At 40.8% G+C, this 19943-nt stretch overlaps 2 protein-coding genes across 7 annotated transcripts in view; one reads left to right on the forward strand and one right to left on the reverse strand.

Annotated features, from left to right (window-relative positions):
• Window positions 1–3311, forward strand: part of CLCN3 (chloride voltage-gated channel 3) — an 86335-nt gene extending 83024 nt beyond the window's left edge. For 4 of the 6 annotated variants that reach the window (XM_054990669.1, XM_054990670.1, XM_054990672.1 and 1 more), the window contains one exon: window positions 281–3311. In XM_054990669.1, the coding sequence (XP_054846644.1) occupies window positions 281–439 (159 nt within the window). In that variant the 3' untranslated portion in view covers window positions 440–3311. The remainder of the gene's footprint in view (window positions 1–280) is intronic. The other 2 variants (XM_054990673.1, XM_054990675.1) reach the window with 1 other exon arrangement.
• A 4396-nt stretch (window positions 3312–7707) lies between these two features.
• On the reverse strand, window positions 7708–18464 carry LOC129336899 (histone PARylation factor 1). The gene is made up of 8 exons (XM_054990306.1): window positions 18383–18464; window positions 17277–17436; window positions 16525–16714; window positions 15336–15434; window positions 13746–13896; window positions 11102–11189; window positions 8561–8733; window positions 7708–8218 (listed from the first exon to the last, which is right to left on the reverse strand). The coding sequence occupies exons 1-8, from the start codon at window positions 18434–18436 to the stop codon at window positions 8087–8089; spliced, it is 1047 nt and encodes a 348-aa protein (XP_054846281.1). The 5' UTR covers window positions 18437–18464; the 3' UTR covers window positions 7708–8086.
• Window positions 18465–19943: the final 1479 nt, after the last annotated feature.

The following is a 19943-nucleotide window of genomic DNA, read 5'->3' on the forward strand; positions in this document are numbered from 1 at the left end:
AAAATTAACTATAAGTGAGTATCAGCTCAGTATTTATTTATTCGGATTATGAAAATTGGTAATAGTTTAGAGACCATCCTGTTTAGTAGCATGATATTGCTGTCATTTTTAACAAAATGATGGTTACCAGATTACAATAAAATACATTTCTTAAAATAAGAAAATCAGGGTTTAATGCACTCTGTTCCTGTCAACAAAAAGGAGCTGTCTACAGATTTAGTGTGACGATTTCCTTTTTCCCTTCTATTTAATTGGCCGTCTTCTGTGTGTCTCTTTCCAGGCGCCTCCTTGGCATCATAACAAAAAAAGATATCCTCCGTCATATGGCCCAGACGGCAAACCAAGACCCCGCATCAATAATGTTCAACTGAATTCAGTAACTGAGGAAAGAGAGGAAAGTGAAGAGGAAGTTCATTTGTTGAATAGCACAACACTATAGCATAAGGCATTGTTCTGTGATGCAAGAGGAAGGCTGGATTTTTGGAATCGCATGCTGCTGGGATTCACAAGTTGGTTTAGGAAAATGCAGATAGATGGACAGAGGAAATTTCTCACAGTAACAAAGGGAATGAAAGTGGATTTCTGCAGTCCTGCACTGGATGCGTTCTGAATTGCTAGATCTGCCATGATAGTGCAGTGGGAAAGCTGTGTGGGAAGATGGAAAGCTCCAATCCGTACCCTGTTGTTTTGGTATCAGAGATATTGTTAGTCCCTATTTCTGGAGGGATTACATTGAATTGAGCCATCTTTTGAAGACTGCAAGATTTTGCCCTTTTTACCACAGAGCACTGTTGTGTTAACTCATGAAATGCATAGTTATTCCATATCTCCTCTTTACATTCCAGAAGAGATTTTATTTCCGTCTCTCTCCTGAGCCGTAACAAAGCCTCTTTAGAATCAGTGTGCCCTTTTGAAATGGTAGTTTCTCATATTGAGATGTACTGTGACCTGCTGAGTTTGATCACAAGAAGGAACTGTTTCTTGTGCCATTTAAGCCTAGTGTTTGTATATCATGAAATTCATGGGGCAGTTTAGATCTACTGCCACAAAAGCAGATTAAACCGGTAAATAACACAGATGAAGCATGTCTGAAATCTTGCAGTTTAGGAGCTGTAACTTAAAAGGCCAAAAGGAGTGCTTCTTCTGCAAGATGATGATGGGTTTATGCAATTTTTTTGTATTATTAAAAACACTAAGGTATATACCATTGTTGTGCAGTGTAAGGAAATTGCTGCTATTCTACTAAGAACTGGAACAATTCTGTATAAATATGTATCTGATAACAACTGCATGCTCAAACATTGATGATTCCCCCTCAGTAAATTAAGATGGATCGTTTTTTGTTTCCCATTCCAACAAAATGTTCCATTGCTGACATTGAAGAAAGAAATGTAATCATAACTTGCACTAGATGTACATTGATTTTTATTTTTGTTTATGGATTAAAAATATACTAAATACAAAGTAATCAATTGTCACATGGTTACTTTTACCTTTATAATGTGATTTTTGTACAACCATTCAGAATCCTCTACAAGCAAAGGATTGGGCAAAAGTTTGCCAGCAAAAGGAAGGTTTAATGTTTCTTCGTAATTTAATCAGACTTTCTGTTCCCATAACCATAATGCTTCTATTTCTAATCAAAGAACTGTAATACATTTGTAAACATTGCAGGTTTTGAAATATTTTATTATGTACCTATTTTGCTTGATTTCTCTTTACAGGAACTTTGAAATGTAGCAATAATTCGTTTATAGTTCACTTCAAATACTGAATTGAAAAAGTTTGTGTGGGATTTAAATTGAAGATGTAAATTCAACTAATTTGGAACATGCTTCTTTGATTCATTATGTATTTCTGAATGTTGAATGCTCATTTACTTAAGAGCAGAATTTCAGCCCCAAGAAGTTTCATCCCGTGCTATTGACCACAGTAAGACTGGAAGCTGGATCAGATGATTTTGTAGATCTGAATGGTGTCTAACCATTCCAAGGCATCTCATCTCTTTAACAGTGGAAGCATTTATGCTGGTTATCCTAATAGTAATAGTTATAAAATGATTTGGCGGACTAGATGGTAAGCTCTACATGCATAGTGAGGATGGAGTAAGCTTTCCCAAACATCATCCCCAGTTAATGAGTCTCTTCTTGAAACTCGGGAGTTTTCAAACACTCTGCGAGACAGCCCAGGAAAGCCATTTATAAAAGTAGAGCCAGAGGCTCTGATGTGTGTACACACCTTTAGTGATCTCTTAGGGTTGTGGCTGAAGCAAATTAAGAACATGTTTCTTTATTGCAAAACATTCAGGCACTGTAATATCTAAAGCCTTGGTCTTAGTGAAATCACCAGGAATACATAACCATATTTTAACAATTAGAAGCAGGTGCTTGGCTAACTGTGGCCTAAATACTGGTGTTTTTTAAAAAAGTGATGGTTAAGGTCATAGCTTTGAAAAGCTCTGGTGTTTCTCAGCAGTGCCTAACTGCTTGGTTTGCGTAGACCTGTTTAGTTTTGATTCAAACTCAAACAGCAATTGGAATTCTTGCTAAAATTATGCTTTTGGCAGCAAGTCATTCTGTTCATTTATTTCCACTAAAAAACCCAGTGTCATTTTAGTTGTTTAGGTATAAAGCTGGAATACCCTTCATTTGGGCCTTTTGGTACTTAAGTCAATCAGTGTTATCCCTGAAGAATTTGGGCTATATATATTGTTTGAGACTTGAGATGTTTCTATTTATCACTGTCTGCAAATAATTAAAGTATCCTCTGCCCTTAGTTCTAATCATGTGCTTTAAGTAATATCTTAATTTTTAAGGCTTCCTGTTCAGTTTGAAGCTCCCCGATGGTTAGACAATTTGATGTCTTACAGTAAAACAGGAATCACATAAAGTGGCAGTGTCCTCAAACTGCCTGCTGTAGCACAAAGTGAATTTAAATGTTAGGACTTCACATTTAATACTCCACATCTAGATAATGCTTATCCAATTTTTCTTTACCTGCATATAGAAAAATCTCCATGTGTCATGATGATTCAGGAACTGAAATAAGCGTGCCTATGTTGTATAGCAAAAGGAGTCGCCTTACTCAAGAGTAGAACAGGATATGGGAGAGAAGGCAGGGGTGGTGTCAGCATCTTTTTTGTTCATAAAGACTGCATAGTCTGTTAATCTGTGATATTTCATAGAGTTGTATTAAACATTGATCTTAACTGTTTTTATTTATACTATTGTGGTAGAGTTGCATCATTACAGTAAAATAAAATTCTATTACTGTAATGATTTCATCATAAAACATTAAAATTTTGTGTATTACCCTCTTGGTTTGACTCTTTATTCAGACCTTGCATAGATTATTATATTTCTAATCCACTCTCCTTGCGAATGGTCTCAGAGCAGAATACAACATACATAAAATACATAAACGTAATACTTTAAAACCAGATAAAAACATCAATAAACATATAATTTCTAAAAGACAGCAGCACACATATTGCACAACCCAAACAGCAATCTGTGGGGCCAGCTGGCCAACTATTAGATGTTGACAGAAGAGGAGGGGTAAACCCCACCCATGGCAGGAGGCCCGTTTTACAGCCCACCCACCTGAACCACCATATGTCTGGCAGAACATCTGTGTCTTACTGGCCTGATGGAAAGATAATTCCTGCTGGACCAGGGTAGAGTTCCACCAGGTGGGAGCCAGGGCTGAGAAGGCCCTGGTCCTGGTTGAGACAAGGCAGATCTCTTTGGAGCCAGGGACCACCAGGAGATGTTTATCCATTGATTTAAGTGTTCTCCGGAGAACACACGGTGAGAGGCAGTCCCATAGATATGCTGGTCCCAGTCCACTAAGGGCTTTAAAGGTTAAGACCAAGACCTTGAACCTGATCCAGAATTCAACTGGGAGCCACTGCAGCTGGAGCAATACTGGTGTTATATGTGACTGGAACAGAGTCCCAGTCAAAACACGTGCCACCACATTCTGGACCAGCTGTAACTTCCGGAGCAGGTCCAGGGGTTGCCCAGTGTAGAGCAAGTTACAGTAGTCAAACCTGGATGCTTATAAAATAAAAATTATATATATATATAAAAAAACCCTGGAGGTGACCTTTGCATGGATCACTGTAGCTAGGTCATGGGTCAAGAGGTAGGGGGAAAGTTGCTGAAAATGGCAAAGGAAAAACACCGCTCTAGCACTTGCTGTGACCTGGGCCTCCATACATAAGGAGGCATTCAGGACCACACCCAAGCTTCTCACTGATGGCACAGGTGAAAGTGGTGCCCCATCAAGAGTTGGGAGCCGGATCCCAGAACCTGACAACCCGCAGTCCAGGTGCAGGACCTCCATCTTAGCAGGGTTCAGTTTCAGTAGGCTCTGCTTTAACCATCCAGTTTCAGCTTCCAAACCTCTGGCCAAGTTAAACTTTCCTGGCCAAGGAAAAATGATGTGGAAAAATATGGACACACAGTAAAAAACAGTTCTAAAACATGTGGTAACCAGTTCAAATTAATTGCTTCATTAGATGTTCAAGGTATTTAACCTTAATGAAGGAAGCAAAAAAAAGCCCATATCTGCTTTATGGATGTGTAAACGTCACAGCTTTATCCACAAAGGCCTGATTTACACCTGAATAGCTGCCACCACAGTGCTCCTGTAACGTGCAAAGCTTTTGCTCAAGTGATTGTACAGTCAAACACGTGAGAAAGAATGGCATGAGGAAGGTGCCTGAGGCAGCAACCACACTAAGCGGGTCTGAGGTCAGCAAACCTTTCTAATTAATGAGCCAAATTACATCAAAATTCTAAGGGTATCAAGAAAAAGCCATTATATGAAAGTCAATTTGTATAAATGAAAATATACAGCTTAAAATTACTGGTAATTGACGCTGATTAAAAATCCATAAAGTTTCTGCTGCTGACACTTCTTACTGCATTAAGAAGTGGCACTCGTGATTTCACAATAATAAACAAAGGAGCGCTCTCTGTGATTGAGTTGGTGCGGTGTGTGTGGTCTGGAAACCGGTAGCTGTCTACTTTTTCCTTCTGTAAAGCATTTCAAAGCCCCTTTGTCCTCCACACACTGGTTATTCTACGATCCCCCCTACCCTTCTAGTTTACCTTAAATATTTTTTTTGGCCCTGAAGTCATAGGTTGCAGACCCATGATAGGTAATGTATGAAGTGGGTTTAGCCTTGCTAATTCTCCACAAGTGTCCAAATGCAATACTTGAGTATCATATTCTTTATGATTGGGTATGATTCATTGTGGATGATACCTCTACTGTAGCCTGCATTGCTGCATTATGTTACCAAAGTGCTGGGGAGCCTGACCTTAGGAGGAAGATAATTTGATAGAGGCCATATTACATTCTATATAAATTGGATCTCAAAGAGAGCCTGCTGACGAGTATATTCAGGAGAACATATCCTAATTTGGTTTGATACACCTTTTATTATCTCCTTTCCGTGTCATTTTTAGCACTGTTGCTAAGCCTCATGGATTACCTTTCTTGTAAGACCCTAACAAAGAATGCATTCAGTCAATTAAACTGTCCAAGGATATCCATCTGACGACTTACTTGTAAAAATTCTTTTATCGTATATCCAGTGCTGAAGAACAGCCCCCCAGAGAACAATTTAAACATTCTATGCAATGGGGCCATATACAGTTAGGTGAGATTTCTCTACAAACCTGAGGAAAATTAGTTTGCAGAAAAATGAATGATCACAAAACCCCAAATACACAACTAGAAATATAAAAATGCAAGGAATTTGGAAGCCATGGAATAATGCCCCCTCTTAATAAAACAGAAGTTTGAGGGGGTTAAAATAAATGCAATGTTTACTGTTTCATCAAACCTAATTTTCTGCTTTACCACCACAAAATACATTTATAACTTGCTTAGCATATAAAATTGCAATATTTGATATATTTATGGAATTTCAAAAATGTCTTAGTTTTCTATTTGAAAAACTGCAAATATACCCAACGCTTGAGAGAAAACTACAAGCTGATGCACTCTATGGTACCTTAGCTCAGATAGCTGAAAAGTATCTAAAAAGTAGAAAAATACAAGCTAATCAGAAAACACAAGCTGTGCGTTAAATAACATAAAATATATTATCAAACTCCCATGGAGATAGATCAAAACAGGTAGCTGTGTTAGTCTGTAGCATTAGAAAAGAGTCTAGTAGAACCTATTAAGACTAACAAAATTTGTGGTAGGGTACGAGCTTTTGTCACAGCTCACTTCTTCAGATACCAGTCTGAGCTGTGACTCACAAAAGCTCATACCCTACCACAAACTGTGTTAGTCTTATAGGTGCTACTGGACTCTTGCACTTTCAAACTACCATGATTAAACTATTGAGTACAGTTTTCTATTAAATTCACAACAAATTAAACTCTTAGTTTTAAATATCTGCACAGCTAGATGTTGTTCCAGCTACAGTCTTCTTCCTTGTTTGGCTACTGGTTAGAGAGCTCGGTTATCAATGCAACTTTCAGAGTTATCCTCTGAGATTTTGGTGCAGTTTCTACCTCACCTCCTGATCTTGTTACCCAATTTGTGGGTATGTGTGTCACAATGGTTTGAGAGAAAGTTGAAAAAGTCAACCACAAGGAAAGTCAGGACAACAGAAAGCATGCAAGAGTTGAGGAGCAATGAAAGGCCTGCATGCTCCCCTCATGAAGATTAGGTCTGCGTCTAAGTGCAGAAATGCATTTTGGATTTATTTATGTCATTTATAGTCCGCCTTTCTCACCGAGACTCAAGGTGGATTACACAGCATGAGATTCGTACAATTTCAAGTACATTTCCATTTAAGTGCTGTATATGTCTACAGCATGCCCATCTTGTCTTTAAAAGTATTTTGTTAATTCTAGAAGAATGATTTCATAGTTGTTGTTTTTAGTACTCCCCAAAATTTCCAATTTACCTATTTTTTCCAAGCCTTCATCGCTCTTCCCACAACATACAGGGGGGAATAAAAGAAAAATACTGTATTTCAGGATCACAACCATCATCAGGAAGGTTGCTCAGCCACCTGCACCATTACAGAAGGTGGTCGTAGCCACCATCAGGAGTACAAGGCAGTAGTGGCAGGAGACAGCAGAGGGAAATCGACGACAAACAAGAGGGACATCATCACACACAAGCAAGTGGAGAGAGGCAGCAGAAAAGGAAAGAGGGTGAGCAAACAAGGGGGAGAAGCAGAAGTGATGGACAGGACAGTGGAAAAGGAAGGTGGCAGCAGTGGTGGAAGGGAGACAGGCAGCAGCAGAAACAGAAAGCAGGGAGGGGTGGAATGTTGTCCCCCACCCCACAAGTTCCCACTTGTTTGTTCCTGATGGTGACTTCTTTGACTTGGCTTTTATCAATACACTTTCCATAACTACTCAGAAATACACATTGCCAACTAATTGGAGTCACCAAGAGTATCATCTGGGACTGCCCTATGGTCACCTATTTTGAGGTTCCTGAACTGTGGGGACCACAAGGGTGCTGGCTGCATTTGATGACTGTGCTGTGTTAACTGAGGGCCAAGCTACAAGTGACGAATGGTACTTGAACAGCCAGTGAACAGACTCACATGTATTCCTCCCTGTTCACTTACGCCCCACTTGATCACTGGAGCACAAGTGAACAGGGAGGAATACACGCAAGTCTCTTCACTTGCCGTTCAAGTGCCATTTGTCACTTGTAGCTTGGCCCTGAGAGTGGCCCCTTGAACACATGCAACAGTCCCGTGGCATTTCTCTAAAATATCAGACAATGATGCCTTTAGAAAACCGCTGGTCTGCCACTGCAGATCCTACTAGGGAATCACAAGATTTTCTGGAATATGGTTTGAAGGCCATTGCCTTCTAAAGCTGCACTTAAAGCCAAGACAAACAAACAAAGACAAGACAAGACAAGACAAACAAAGAGTGTGTATGGGAGTGTCATGATAGTGACAAAAATGTGGTTTCTATCCTCCCTCCTCTGCACAGTAAGTTATACTTGTTTAGAAAAAAACATTTTATTTATCACACAAAGAAACTACATTGGTTTAATGAAAAACTTGATATACAAATCTCATTTTATATCACACGGCGAGTTGGTCTAGATTCTCTTCTCTTCTATTGGCTAAATGAGCCTCAATAATTTCTGCAAACAGGGTCCTCTTCAGCAAACTGTAAGCAAGAGGCAGCAACTGGCCAATAATCTTGTGGAAATACTGCAAGCGATAAGAACAAGTTATAATTGATAGCTTCTCCCCCAAAATGGTTATTATACACTGATATCCATATCTAATCTGTTTTTCATGTCAAAAACTTGTGGTTTCCCAGTTACAGAAACACCACTCAGAGAACTGCCGAGTTAAGCTCTCATGCCTCACAGTTCATTTACAGCCTTTCTGAAGCCACTTCCTTTCACAGCAGCAAGCTACTTTTCTTCACGTGGGACTACTGCAAAACTGCCGTTAGGATTATAGACTAAATAACTGAAGACTCAGAAACAAACTATCGTTCTAAAAAAGAACCCATCTGGGGGGAAGAGAAAGAATGTTGTGACTTACATGTGACCCGTGGCAGAACAGATCCACGCCCAGTTCATACCCCATTCCATAATCACATTCGTCATTCGCAAATTGAACAAAAGTCAGCATTTCCTGAATAGGGGCAAAGGCTTTCAGTCTCTGGTCATCATTAGGAGCATCCACAATGGCTTTACAAATTCTTCTAAGACTAGCTGCAGAGAAAAAGGAAGCCAAATGAGAACAATGTGGGAATTTGCTTCCTTCACATATTGTAGTGGTTACGGATATGAAAGCTGAATAATGAGAAAAGCTGAGAGGAAGAAAATTGATTCATATCAAATATGGTGCTGGAGGAGAGTTTTGCAGATACCACGGACAGCCTAAAAGACAACTAAGTGGGTACTAGATCAAATCAAGTCTGTATTCTCGCTAGAAGCTAAGATGACAATACTGGGTCTATTGTACTTTAGTCACATCATCATAAGAAAAGACTCACTGGAAAAGTCAATTTTAGGAAAAGAGGAAAACAGTATGAAAAGAGGAAGACCCAAAATGAGATGGTTTGACTCAACAAAGAAAGCCAATGGTCTTCAGTTTGCAAGATATGAGCAAGACTGTCAACAATAAGATGTTTTGGAGGTCATTAATTCATAGGGTCACCCTGATCTGGATAGCCCAGGTGAGCCTGATCTCATCAGATCTCAGAAGCTAAGCAGGGTTGACCTTAGTTAGCAATTGGACGGAAGACCTCCAACAAAGACCAGGGTTGCAGAGCCAGGAAATGGCAATGTTTGTCTCTTGCCATGAAAATCCCACCAGGGGTCGCTATAAGTCAGCTATGATTTGATGGCACTCGCCATTACCACTAGTTCATAAGTTGGAAGTGACTTCATGGTATGTAACACACAGCGGTTCGAGTGTCAGACTAGGATCTCTCTCTCTCTCCGTCTACCATATGTCAAACCTTCTTCACATCTCCATTGGAGAGAAAGACAGCATATAAATGAAGTAAAACAAGTAAATACATAAAACAACTGAATTAATATCCCTGACTATGTTGAATGTTCTGAACTTCTGAAATATTGTATGCAGGTCACTGTGCTGTCCAGAGTGGGGAAAAGGCAGTCTGGGGGTAGCTCAGCAGGAAGTCACATGCTTTATATTCTTCCCATCCAACCCCTGCCATTTCACACTCAAATGATCTCAGGCAGCTGGCATTGGGACAGACTTTTCCCCTACTGGAGGCCCTGGAGAGCTGCTGCGAGGGAGCACAGACAATACTGAGCAAGAGATACCAATGGACCTGTGACATCTTAAACTCAGTATAAGGGAGCTTCATATGATACAGGAGAATATGAGGCAAATAAGAACTCAGAATCAGACATTTCTAGATGGAGGAGTCTGGCATGAGTTTTTTGTAAAATGTTTGTGAATTACAGTTTTAAAACTATGGTTTTCACACTGCATTCCAGGAAATGCTGGGGTTCCTCAGAAGCTTATCAGAAGTTTTTCTATCAGAAGATCAGCAGTGATTAGCAGCTAAAGAAGTCTTAGGGTATATTTGGTTCACTGCCGGACTTTCCAGAGTCCCGTGTAAATGGAGAAAGTATGCCTCATAATGTAAGTATTTCATAACAGACAAATAAGGAATACAGGTCAGTACAGAAAGCATTATTTCAGGTTACAAAGTTTAAAGCCACTGACAGAGAAGGGAGAACGTAAGATAATCTCTGAGTTACAGATGAACACTCCAGATTTTTACAGGAATTTCTTCAACTATTTTCAAGAAAACATCACTGACATAACCATGTTCATCCATTTTACTACAACACAATCCTGGGGCATCTAAAAGGGTAAAAAAAATGTTGAAGCATCTACTTCTCATGCCACAGTAAAACAGTTAATTTAATGCACCATAGTACTGTTGCTTTTCTCAAACTAAATATGGTCTCTCAAGCTACAATAGTACAGGGGTCCCCAACCTTTTTGAGACTGTGGGCATATTTGGAATTCTGACACAGTGTGATGGGCGCAGCCACAAAATGGCTGCTGTAGGAAGTGAAGCCAGCCACAAAATGGCCCATGCGCTGAACCAGTCCTTCTGCTGTGGAAGAAGCTTCTACCAAAGCAATGTTTTTAAAAATCTATACAGCAAATCAAATCTCCAGTTGCCCATCAGAAGCCATGCTTGGCAAAAGCACCAGGAAAGGCAGAGGCCAGCACAATGGTGCCCACAGACACCATGTTGGGGAACCTTGCAATAGTATAATTAGCTGTTTCATGCTAATTTTTATGACATAATATAGCTTTCACAGATTCTTTTTAAATATTTAACTTTAGTGAAATACCTATTATTAACAACAAAATTATATTTTTATTCTTGTGGAGTAAATGAAAAACTAGTGAGACATTTTTGACATTTATTCTATAAAAGATATGTACTTATAACTTGACTCACATTGTTCTAACAATGCAATTCTAAGCAGAATCTAATCTTAAAGGGACTAGAAGGGTGTAATTCTGTTTAGGAATGAGCTATAAACTTCTGTTTTGAGAAGAGAAATCTTAGTATTAGTTTACCATTTGTTTCCGGAAGCTCTCTGTACCCAACACCATTCTTATCTACGGGAACAACCAGACCAGCTCCATGAAATGACTTCGTCACTACCTGTGTTGAAAAAAGAAAGAGGCAGACTAGTGTGCTTACTATATAATATTCTTCAGCCTCTTATATTACACAAAAGCCAAGCTGAAACATTAATTTTGGATACAGAAATTCTTCTAGGATGTTACATTAAATTGATCAACTACCAACCCCTATAGAAGCAGAGTAAGTTTGCTGTTATCCTTAACAAAAAATGGTGATTTTTAGAAAAAAGGGGAAAGGTTTCTAATATTCCAAGAATTACTAAACCCACTTTATAACTGCCATCCTGTGCATGATAAAGTGCATTAGAGGCTGTGGTATTCTTGTTCTCTCTCTCCATGATTGACTAAGGTAGCATCGTGACTAGCAAACAGCGTTTCATGTACTTTGTAACGAGAGCCCCCAAGGTTGTTGTAGCAGCAGCTGTGTCTCTTGCTCACAGTACTGTAGGGCTAGCTCTATTGTTTTCTATTCAGCATGATTTTTCGGTAACCAACAAATTTTGATCTAGCTGTCTATATCCAAATTTGTAGTTTTCTAGTTGAGTCACAATCTTAAATGCTAATAGCCAAGTACCCCGCCTGGGGATACTTAAAGCTGCAAATTGGGGCCACCATGACACAAGGAGGATTTTTCTTCAATACTGATGACCCCCCAAGCTTCCTGAAAAATCTGAAAGTGGAAAAATGGGAGGTGGGGGTTCAAACCCACCCAAAAGAGAACAATTCACAGTGCAAGTACAGTTAACTATTCTTGGCAAGTGAGGGGGGGGGGGAGGACAGGCCTTTGCCTGGCTGGGCAGTTCAGCTGCAAGCCATGCTGAGGCCAGTCATGGTGGCAGCCAGCCAATCCAATGCTGGGAGAGCTTGGGTGCTACTAAAACAAGCCACGCTGAGGCTCGCCATGACAGAGACGAACCTCCCTGAGACTGAGAGGGCCTGGGCACCTTAGAAACAAGCTGCAGCACAGCAGAAGCCAACTACTCCAAAGCAGGGAGAGCCCAGTCACCTCAGAAGTAAGCCATGAAAAGACCAGGTGCAGCCAAAACCAGCTGCCCCAAGACTGGGAGAGTCCAGGCCTGGCAGCATTGAGTGGTCCAAGATCAAGCCAGAAGGCACAAAGTACACATGTGTGCATGTGTGTGTATTCAGGGGGAGGGGGAGAACCGGGAAGGGAAGACAGAAGGCACTGGGGGATGGAGCAAGAAAGTTGGGGGTGGGTGAAAGAGTTATGGGGTGAGTAATAGAGAAAGTGAGTGTGCGTATATGATACAATAGGCATTAGGGGAGGGAGAAAGAAATACTGAGACAGAGAAAGTGAGAGAGGGGGTAGAGGACAGAGGAGGAAGCAAAAGGGGAAGGAATGGGATGGCTGCTCCCAATTTCCTTGTGGGTTCTCATTTTCCCAAACACCTTTTCCCTTTCTCATCCCCCTTATCGTTTGGATGGATGGGGTAACAAAGGGGAACAGTGTTTGGAAGGGAGGTGCAAAAGGGGGAGGTTCTGTGCAATGGAGCGTGGACACCCCTCTCACCCCTGCAATTTTTATGGGGTCCTGCTCATCTATTCACAATTCCAGATTTGGTCTTTTTATATAAAATTTGCGGTTCTTCCTTCTGTGTCCCCAAAACTAGTGCTTTTATCTGTTCTACTCCTACTTCTATCTTTAAAATATAAAACTAGAGCCTCTCTACCTTTAAAGCAATTTTATAATTAAAAGCTGATTTATTTTTCTAATGACAAATGATGAAGATGCTTCTCTGTTCCGGATGTCATTCACTGTGGCGCCAATAGCTCTTAAAACAGATAGGGTCAAACTATACTTTGCATTTATTTTATTTTTGTTTTACTTATATCATTTACAGTCCGCCTTTCTCACTGAGACTCAAGGCGGATTACATAGTGTGAGATTAGCACAGTCGATATCAAGGGCATTTCAATAAAGAAAGCCATAAGGTAAATAAATGCAAGTGTACAAAGATGTAACATTCTCAAAAATCCAATACAGAACTGAAGAAGTGCTGAAACAGAACATAAGCAATTCTAGGACTGACATTAGACAACACAGAGCTAGCCAGTAGGATCATACTTAAAGCACAGGTAGTACATAGGAGCACATACTTAAAGCAATAGGTAGTACGGACGGCAACACTGTCTATGTTCCCTAACTCAGTGAAGCATCTTTTTGAGAACCCCTCCCTACAATATAGCCCTCCTATCTAAGTAAAAAAGCCCTTTTGAATAATTCATTTTGAATCATTTGTGGAAAGCCAGGAGAGGGGGGGGGCTCTCCTGACCTCAGGCAGGCCATTCCACAAGGCAGGGGCCACCACAGAGAATACACATGTACGGGCAGCAAATTGTCCTAATTTTTAAGGAAATTTCCTCTTTCTAAAAGGTGACTACATGACCAGCACATTTCCTAGGACAGCACCTCGACTGTGATTCTTAATTGTATATTAGTACTAGTTGAACTCTTAAGTGGCGGGGGGAAAGAAAATGGTGAATCGTGAATTAGAGTATTAGAAGTAATTTTAGTTTCCTACTTCACTGAATCTGAAAATAAATCAAGTCATACTTTTTTATCTCTCTGTTTCATCTTCACAGTTTTTTGCTCCAGTAAATAACCCATTTTTTTGGCTGTTTCGGTTAGTTTTTCATCTATTGCTTTCAAAATGCCACTTTTCTTTTTATCTGGCAAATCCTTAAGCTTTCTGGATAAAAATAATCTGAAATAAAAGAAAACTCATTACACTATAGTCCATCTTTTTCTACAATTATGAACGCGTAATTTTTGTTCTTGCAAGTAATTTTACCTGATTGCAGCAAATGAACATCAACTAACAGCGTAACCAACATAAACAAACAGCACTCCCAAACTATGATGTTTATGATAAAGCTAACTTAAGATGCCAAGATGCTCAGAATTGACTTTGAGGCACTTTTTCAAATTAAAAACCCTGTGCCAATCCCAACACGCAAAAGGAAAAACTGTCTGTACTAAATGGTCCAGTGTTCTCAGTGGCACTAAAACAATCTTGCTTTTCTGAGCGAGTGCTTGGAAAACGTACATACAATGGCAATTACTAATCCAGTTTACAGAAAAGGAGCATTTGAAAAAACAGAAACATATAAGGCAGCTTCACATATTCCCTGTCTGAAACCCAGCATAAATTGCTATGTTAAAGTATCATTCTCATACGGAATCCTAGTAATAATACTACATACTAAGAAGAAGCTTAAATTCAAAAGGTTTTAGCCATGTCACCAGGTATTTGGGATTTTTTTTCCAATTACAGGGGAAAAAACATAATCAAAGGGCACACAAGAGAAGTATTCAGATTACTAGTTCTAATGACAAAACTAGGAGCGGAACAGGAGCAGTCTTCCAAAGATTTTCCCCTCTACCAAAATGTGTGTACATGCACAAATTTGATCAATACAGGGACAGAAGAGAAGCTTAAGACTTTCACCAAAGGCCATTTTTTCAAACCAAATCGCATTCCCCAACTACTTTTCCCATACACAGAAGATATACAATGCCCACATATTTTCCCCTCTAAGAAGCTGGAAGAGATATAGTTTCAAGCAAAACAGACCTCAGACAGAAAGCTTAAGCTGTCCCTCTATTTTGCAAGCCCCCCGTTTTTAAAAATCAACTGAAATCTTGTTGGAAAATTTTCCCTGTATTGTTTGGTTTGGTCCAGATAACGGCTTACATCCCACCATGTATTTCTTCAGGTGGAGGGATAAATACTCACAGAATGTCACTGTCTTGCTTCTCCCTGACTTCCTCACCTGAAATGCCCCTACAATCCTGTTCCTGGGAACCTCCTACAGTGGTGATGTGAGAAAGGAGTCCAGTAGCACCTTTAAGACTAACCAACTTTACTGTAGCATAAGCTTTCGAGAATCACAGTTCTCTTCATCTTGCATCTGACGAACAGAACTGTGATTTCCGAAAGCTTATGCTACAGTAAAGTTGGTTAGTCTTAAAGGTGCTACTGGACTCTTTTCTATTTTGCAACTACAGACTAACATGGATAACTCCTCTGGATGTGAGAAAGCTGTGTGTTCACGAGCTCGTATCCCTCTGCCTGCAGAAATACTCAATGGAATCTAAATGTATATCTTTTTGTTAAAAGCTTCAGGTGAAAGTAAACCTTACTTTACAGCAGCAAATATATTGTCACCAACTTGAGAAATCACGCAGCCTTTCTTAGCTTCGTTTTCTCCGACCCACACTGGTAATTCGTCTGGCATGTCCCTATTAAAAACAATATGCACACCAGAAGTTCAGAAATGGTAACAGCTGAACAGACCGTAACATATTACATTCGCATTCTTAATGTGCTTTGCAGAGTCAAACACAGTGAGCTTGAGGCTTCCAGTGAAGTCATGGAATCCCACCCAGTATTTTTTCCCGTAAAAAACAGTGATAGTAGATCCTATATTTCTCTGAGATTGAAATGCCTCTCAAATTCTAATTATGCTAATAGACTAACATTACTTTTTAATTAGGTTCAGGCAAACCATGATCCAAACAAGACAGAGACAAAAATGAACTTAGCCATCTATACAGAATATCTCCAAAATTCTAATTTAAATGGGAACCATCTACTCTTACAGCTACCCATGGTTTAAAGCTGTCAGAGACAGCTGATCTCATCCATGGTGATGTCAGAGACAGTTCATAGAATAAATACTTGGCACCACACAAGTCATTCTGACGTAACTTATTCTGACACGCATTTTCCAAAATTATCTCCATTATACTATATAATTTTGCATATATGAGAGTGTGCCTTAGTCATAAGAATGTCAGGCTAAAACTGGAGAGAACTGAGTTCAAATCTGCTCTCAGCCATGAAACTCACTGGGTGACTTTGAACTGGTCACACACACTTTTTCTCTCCGCTGAACTTACCTCACTAGGTTGCTGCAGAAATAATTTGGGGGAGAGATGCTTCCCTGAGTTACTTGGGAAAAGGGTAGGGGGCTATGGTTCTGTGGTAGAACATCTGCTTGGCATGCAGGTGTGGTTCAATTCTTGGCATCTCCAGTTAAAAGGACCAGGCAGTATGTGAAAGACCCCTGCCTGAGACCCCTGAGAGCTGCTGCCAGTCTGAGTTGACAATACTGACTTTGATGGCAGCTTCACAGGTTCAAAAATGTGATAGACAATACATTCTGATTACTTCAAAAAGTCATCACTTGATGCTATAGGAACTGGTTTTCAGCCTTACATATATTTCAAGAAGAAATACTTGAAAATAAGAATCATCAAAATTTTCTGTATGACAACATTACAAAAGGTAAGAAAACAAGCAATCCTCTTTCCCAAACTAAATGCTTACCTGAAGTATCCCATATGATACTGCATTTTGTTGTCCCCAGTAAGGACAGTCTGGAATTCAGGAGGATCATAAAAAAATCTCCAGTGAAGATTAAAGTTCGTATCTCCTGATTTGTCTGTCTTTTTGTGTTTTCCAGCAAGAATATCATATGGTCCAACTAGCTGAAGTCCAATGCTTGACTGAAGTGCTTCTATAAAAAGTAAACAAGAAATCTGTACCGTTACTTAAAAACAAAGATTTGAGCAAAAAACTCATTCCCAACTGGATTTAAAAAACAACCAAGAACATCCATGAAGAAACTGTCAGCTGATCTATAAAAGCAAGGATTATATCAGTTTCTTTGATCCGTGATCAGCATTCTATATATCTGTAGTGAAATCTGAGGCTCTGTAAACCTCATCCTCTATTATTAAATACTCAGACAAAAAAAATTCTTAAATAACATAAAGACATTTGAATTAAAACACTCCAATGGAAGCAACAAATGGGTGTGTGATGTGCACAGGTCTTCCAATGGTGTAGTTTTGTCTTTCCACACACCATGTACTCTGGAACAGTCATGAAAACATCCCTGATTATTCTGTATATTAGAAGAGGCAGTGAACAGACTGCAGTCAACTTTCAACCACACTCAGGAGACAAGATTTGGATTTTAAATTCAAACAATGCCACTTAATTCAAATAATGGCCCAGTGCTTATTATTATTTATTAAACTTAGCATAAAATGAATTTTCCTATTTTGAAAACCCACCACATGGCTTGTCAGGATTCAGCTCCTCACAAAACTTCCAAAAATGATAGAAATCTTCAGGCATTTTGAGCTGATAGCAAGTTTCCACTTCTTGGCACAAATGACTAGGGATGTCTGCTTCGCTGGAACGTCTCTTTTTTATATCTTTAGGTTTTTCACACTACCAACAAAAAACAAATCAGTTTTGTTACTCTACTCCCATACCGAGGAAGCTGCAAACTCATGCCTGCATACTTTAAGTAAACAAGAGGCCTGTTGTGGAGGGCAGAGTGGCAAGATGAAGAGGGAAATGCAACAAAACCTTGTGCTTGAAAGATAGATTCTTCAGGTGTTTCTGTAGATGGGCATTTTTAACCAAGACAAATGCTGTTAAAATTACATGGCACAACCCAATATTTCGTTCTTATGAAATAGGGCTGGGGCATTCCGGGGGGGGGGGGGAGCTTGAAAGGCAGCTTCATATTCATATTCATATAAAGAAATTGTCCAAAGAGATACACTGGTACAGCGATAGGGGCTGTAGCCTTTACTACTGTGAAAATCTGTTGCAGCAAGTACGTTCCTACGGGGTAATTTCTACATTATTTACAGTGTAATCCTATGCAGTTTCTCCACTGTAATCCCATTGAACTCAATTTAATACCAGATTTAATTATTCATTCTGGTTCAACCCTGCATCATAATTCTGTTTCGTTTTCAAATCTGCACATTTTACATTTTTACTGAATATCCCAACTGTTTATTGTATTGACTTACACTATATAATCCACCTTGAGCATCAGTGAGAAAAGCAAACCATAAATAAAAATAAGTATTTTATCTCTGTCCATCTCTTTTTCCAGAAGTGTGCTCTTTGCTCAGAGAATTAAGTACGGGCCTACTCTGATTAACTCTCTCTAGCAAAAAATTAAGGAAATAACCGTAGAAACAAATTAATAATGCCAAGTCTGTGCACTGAGGAGGAAAAGGTACTCTGCACATGCTCGAAGGCACGTCCTTTATTACATCGCCGAGCCTAGACAGAGCTCACAGCGAAGTCACAGGATTGCGTAGCAGGGTCATCTGGCCTGAAGAAAAGCTGCTCAAAGAAGGAGCAGCGCGGCTACCTGCTCCAGCCCCGGCACAGCCGCGCGAGGCCGCCGCTTCCCACCTCCGGTCATTTTCCTTCCCGCCGTCGCCTCAGCTCCCGCCTCAACACCCCGCCTCCTGAAGCGGCAAGGGTCGCCGTAACAGCGTGACATCATCACGTAAAAACGCAACCATAGAGACGGAACGTGGCCTCCCCGTCGCTAAGGGGAAAAAAGCAGGCCCGCCCCTTCCGCCCGGCCGTCGTCCCGCCTCTTCCTCCTCCTCCGGCGTAGGAGGCGTCGTCCCTATTCTGTGACGCCAGGCCGGGTGGGGGCGGGGCGGCATTAAAGGGCCCCGCGCGCTACTTTGAGAGGGCCGCTTGGGTGTGGGGGAGGCTGACGGTTCTGTTCAGTTCGCAAATTAAGCTCTTGTCCGAAGTCTCGTCAGCGCGCTCTTGGGGCGCCTTGGATCTGGTTCACTTAAGTGTTGGCCCCTTTCCGAGTCACCCATTTTAACCTTTGAGGACAGAACAAAGCCTAATGCTGGGTATAGAATGTAAACTACAGTAAACATTGTTTCAGGATGCAACCGGCGCTCTGTGATGAGCGCCTTGACCTGCTTTCTTAATGTGTTTGAACAAGATGGTGGTATAATAATAGTAACTGCACTTTTATACGGCTCTTCTAGACAGAATAGTGTCCCACTCAGAGCAAGAACAAAGTCAGCGTTGTTATTCCCCCAGTACAGCGGGAAGCTGAGGCTGAGAGGAGCGGCTTATTCAAGGTCACTTGATGAGCTCGTGGCCATAGTGGGGTTTAGGGTTGCCAGATCCAAGTTGGGAAATTCCTGGAGATCTAGGGGGTGAAACCTAGAGAAAGTGGGGTTTGGGGAGGGAAAGGACCTTGGCATGGCATAATTCCATAGAGTTCAGGCCCAAAAGTAGCCATTTTCTCCAGGTGAACTAATCTCTGTGGCCTGGAGACCAGTTGTAATTCCGGGAGATCTCCAGCCACTACCTGGAGCCTGGCAACCCTAGTGAGGTTCAAACCAGCAGAGCGCTGATTTGAATCTCAACTACCTAACCACTATGCAAGATTCTGCTGTGGGGGAAGAGTGGAGGAATTCTGCCTTTTGACATTCCTGTAGCAAGAGGCATGTATACTTAGGCTGCCCAGTTGCCTACTGGTGGCAGGCAATCTCACAGGTTTGCCCCATTGCCTGCCAATTGTTGCCAGTCTACAGGAGATGGCAACCACCACCCCACGATTGCCCTCCATTGGCAGGTAACCCAAGAAAGTGCGCACCAGGCACACTTACGTTGGGGTGCGATGATGTTACTTCCTGCACTTTGCTGAAGCCAATTTTGGCCCCAAACAGGCTGAATTTGACCCATGCAAAGTGTGGGAGCATGCCTGTGATCAGCATGATGATGTCACTTCCCACGTGCAAGAGAAAGATTTCCAGGAAGAGCAAATTAAGTGCCAGTTCACCCCCTGCCCTGGGTAGGAGGGTATAGGGACCTGGCAACCCTATATATAATTTGTGTTGGGACTAGGGGTGTGCAAAGGCACACTGTTTCGGGATTCTCATTTTGGGTAT

Source organism: Eublepharis macularius, chromosome 10, assembly GCF_028583425.1.
Source record: "Eublepharis macularius isolate TG4126 chromosome 10, MPM_Emac_v1.0, whole genome shotgun sequence".
Classification (NCBI taxonomy): Eukaryota; Metazoa; Chordata; class Lepidosauria; order Squamata; family Eublepharidae; genus Eublepharis; species Eublepharis macularius.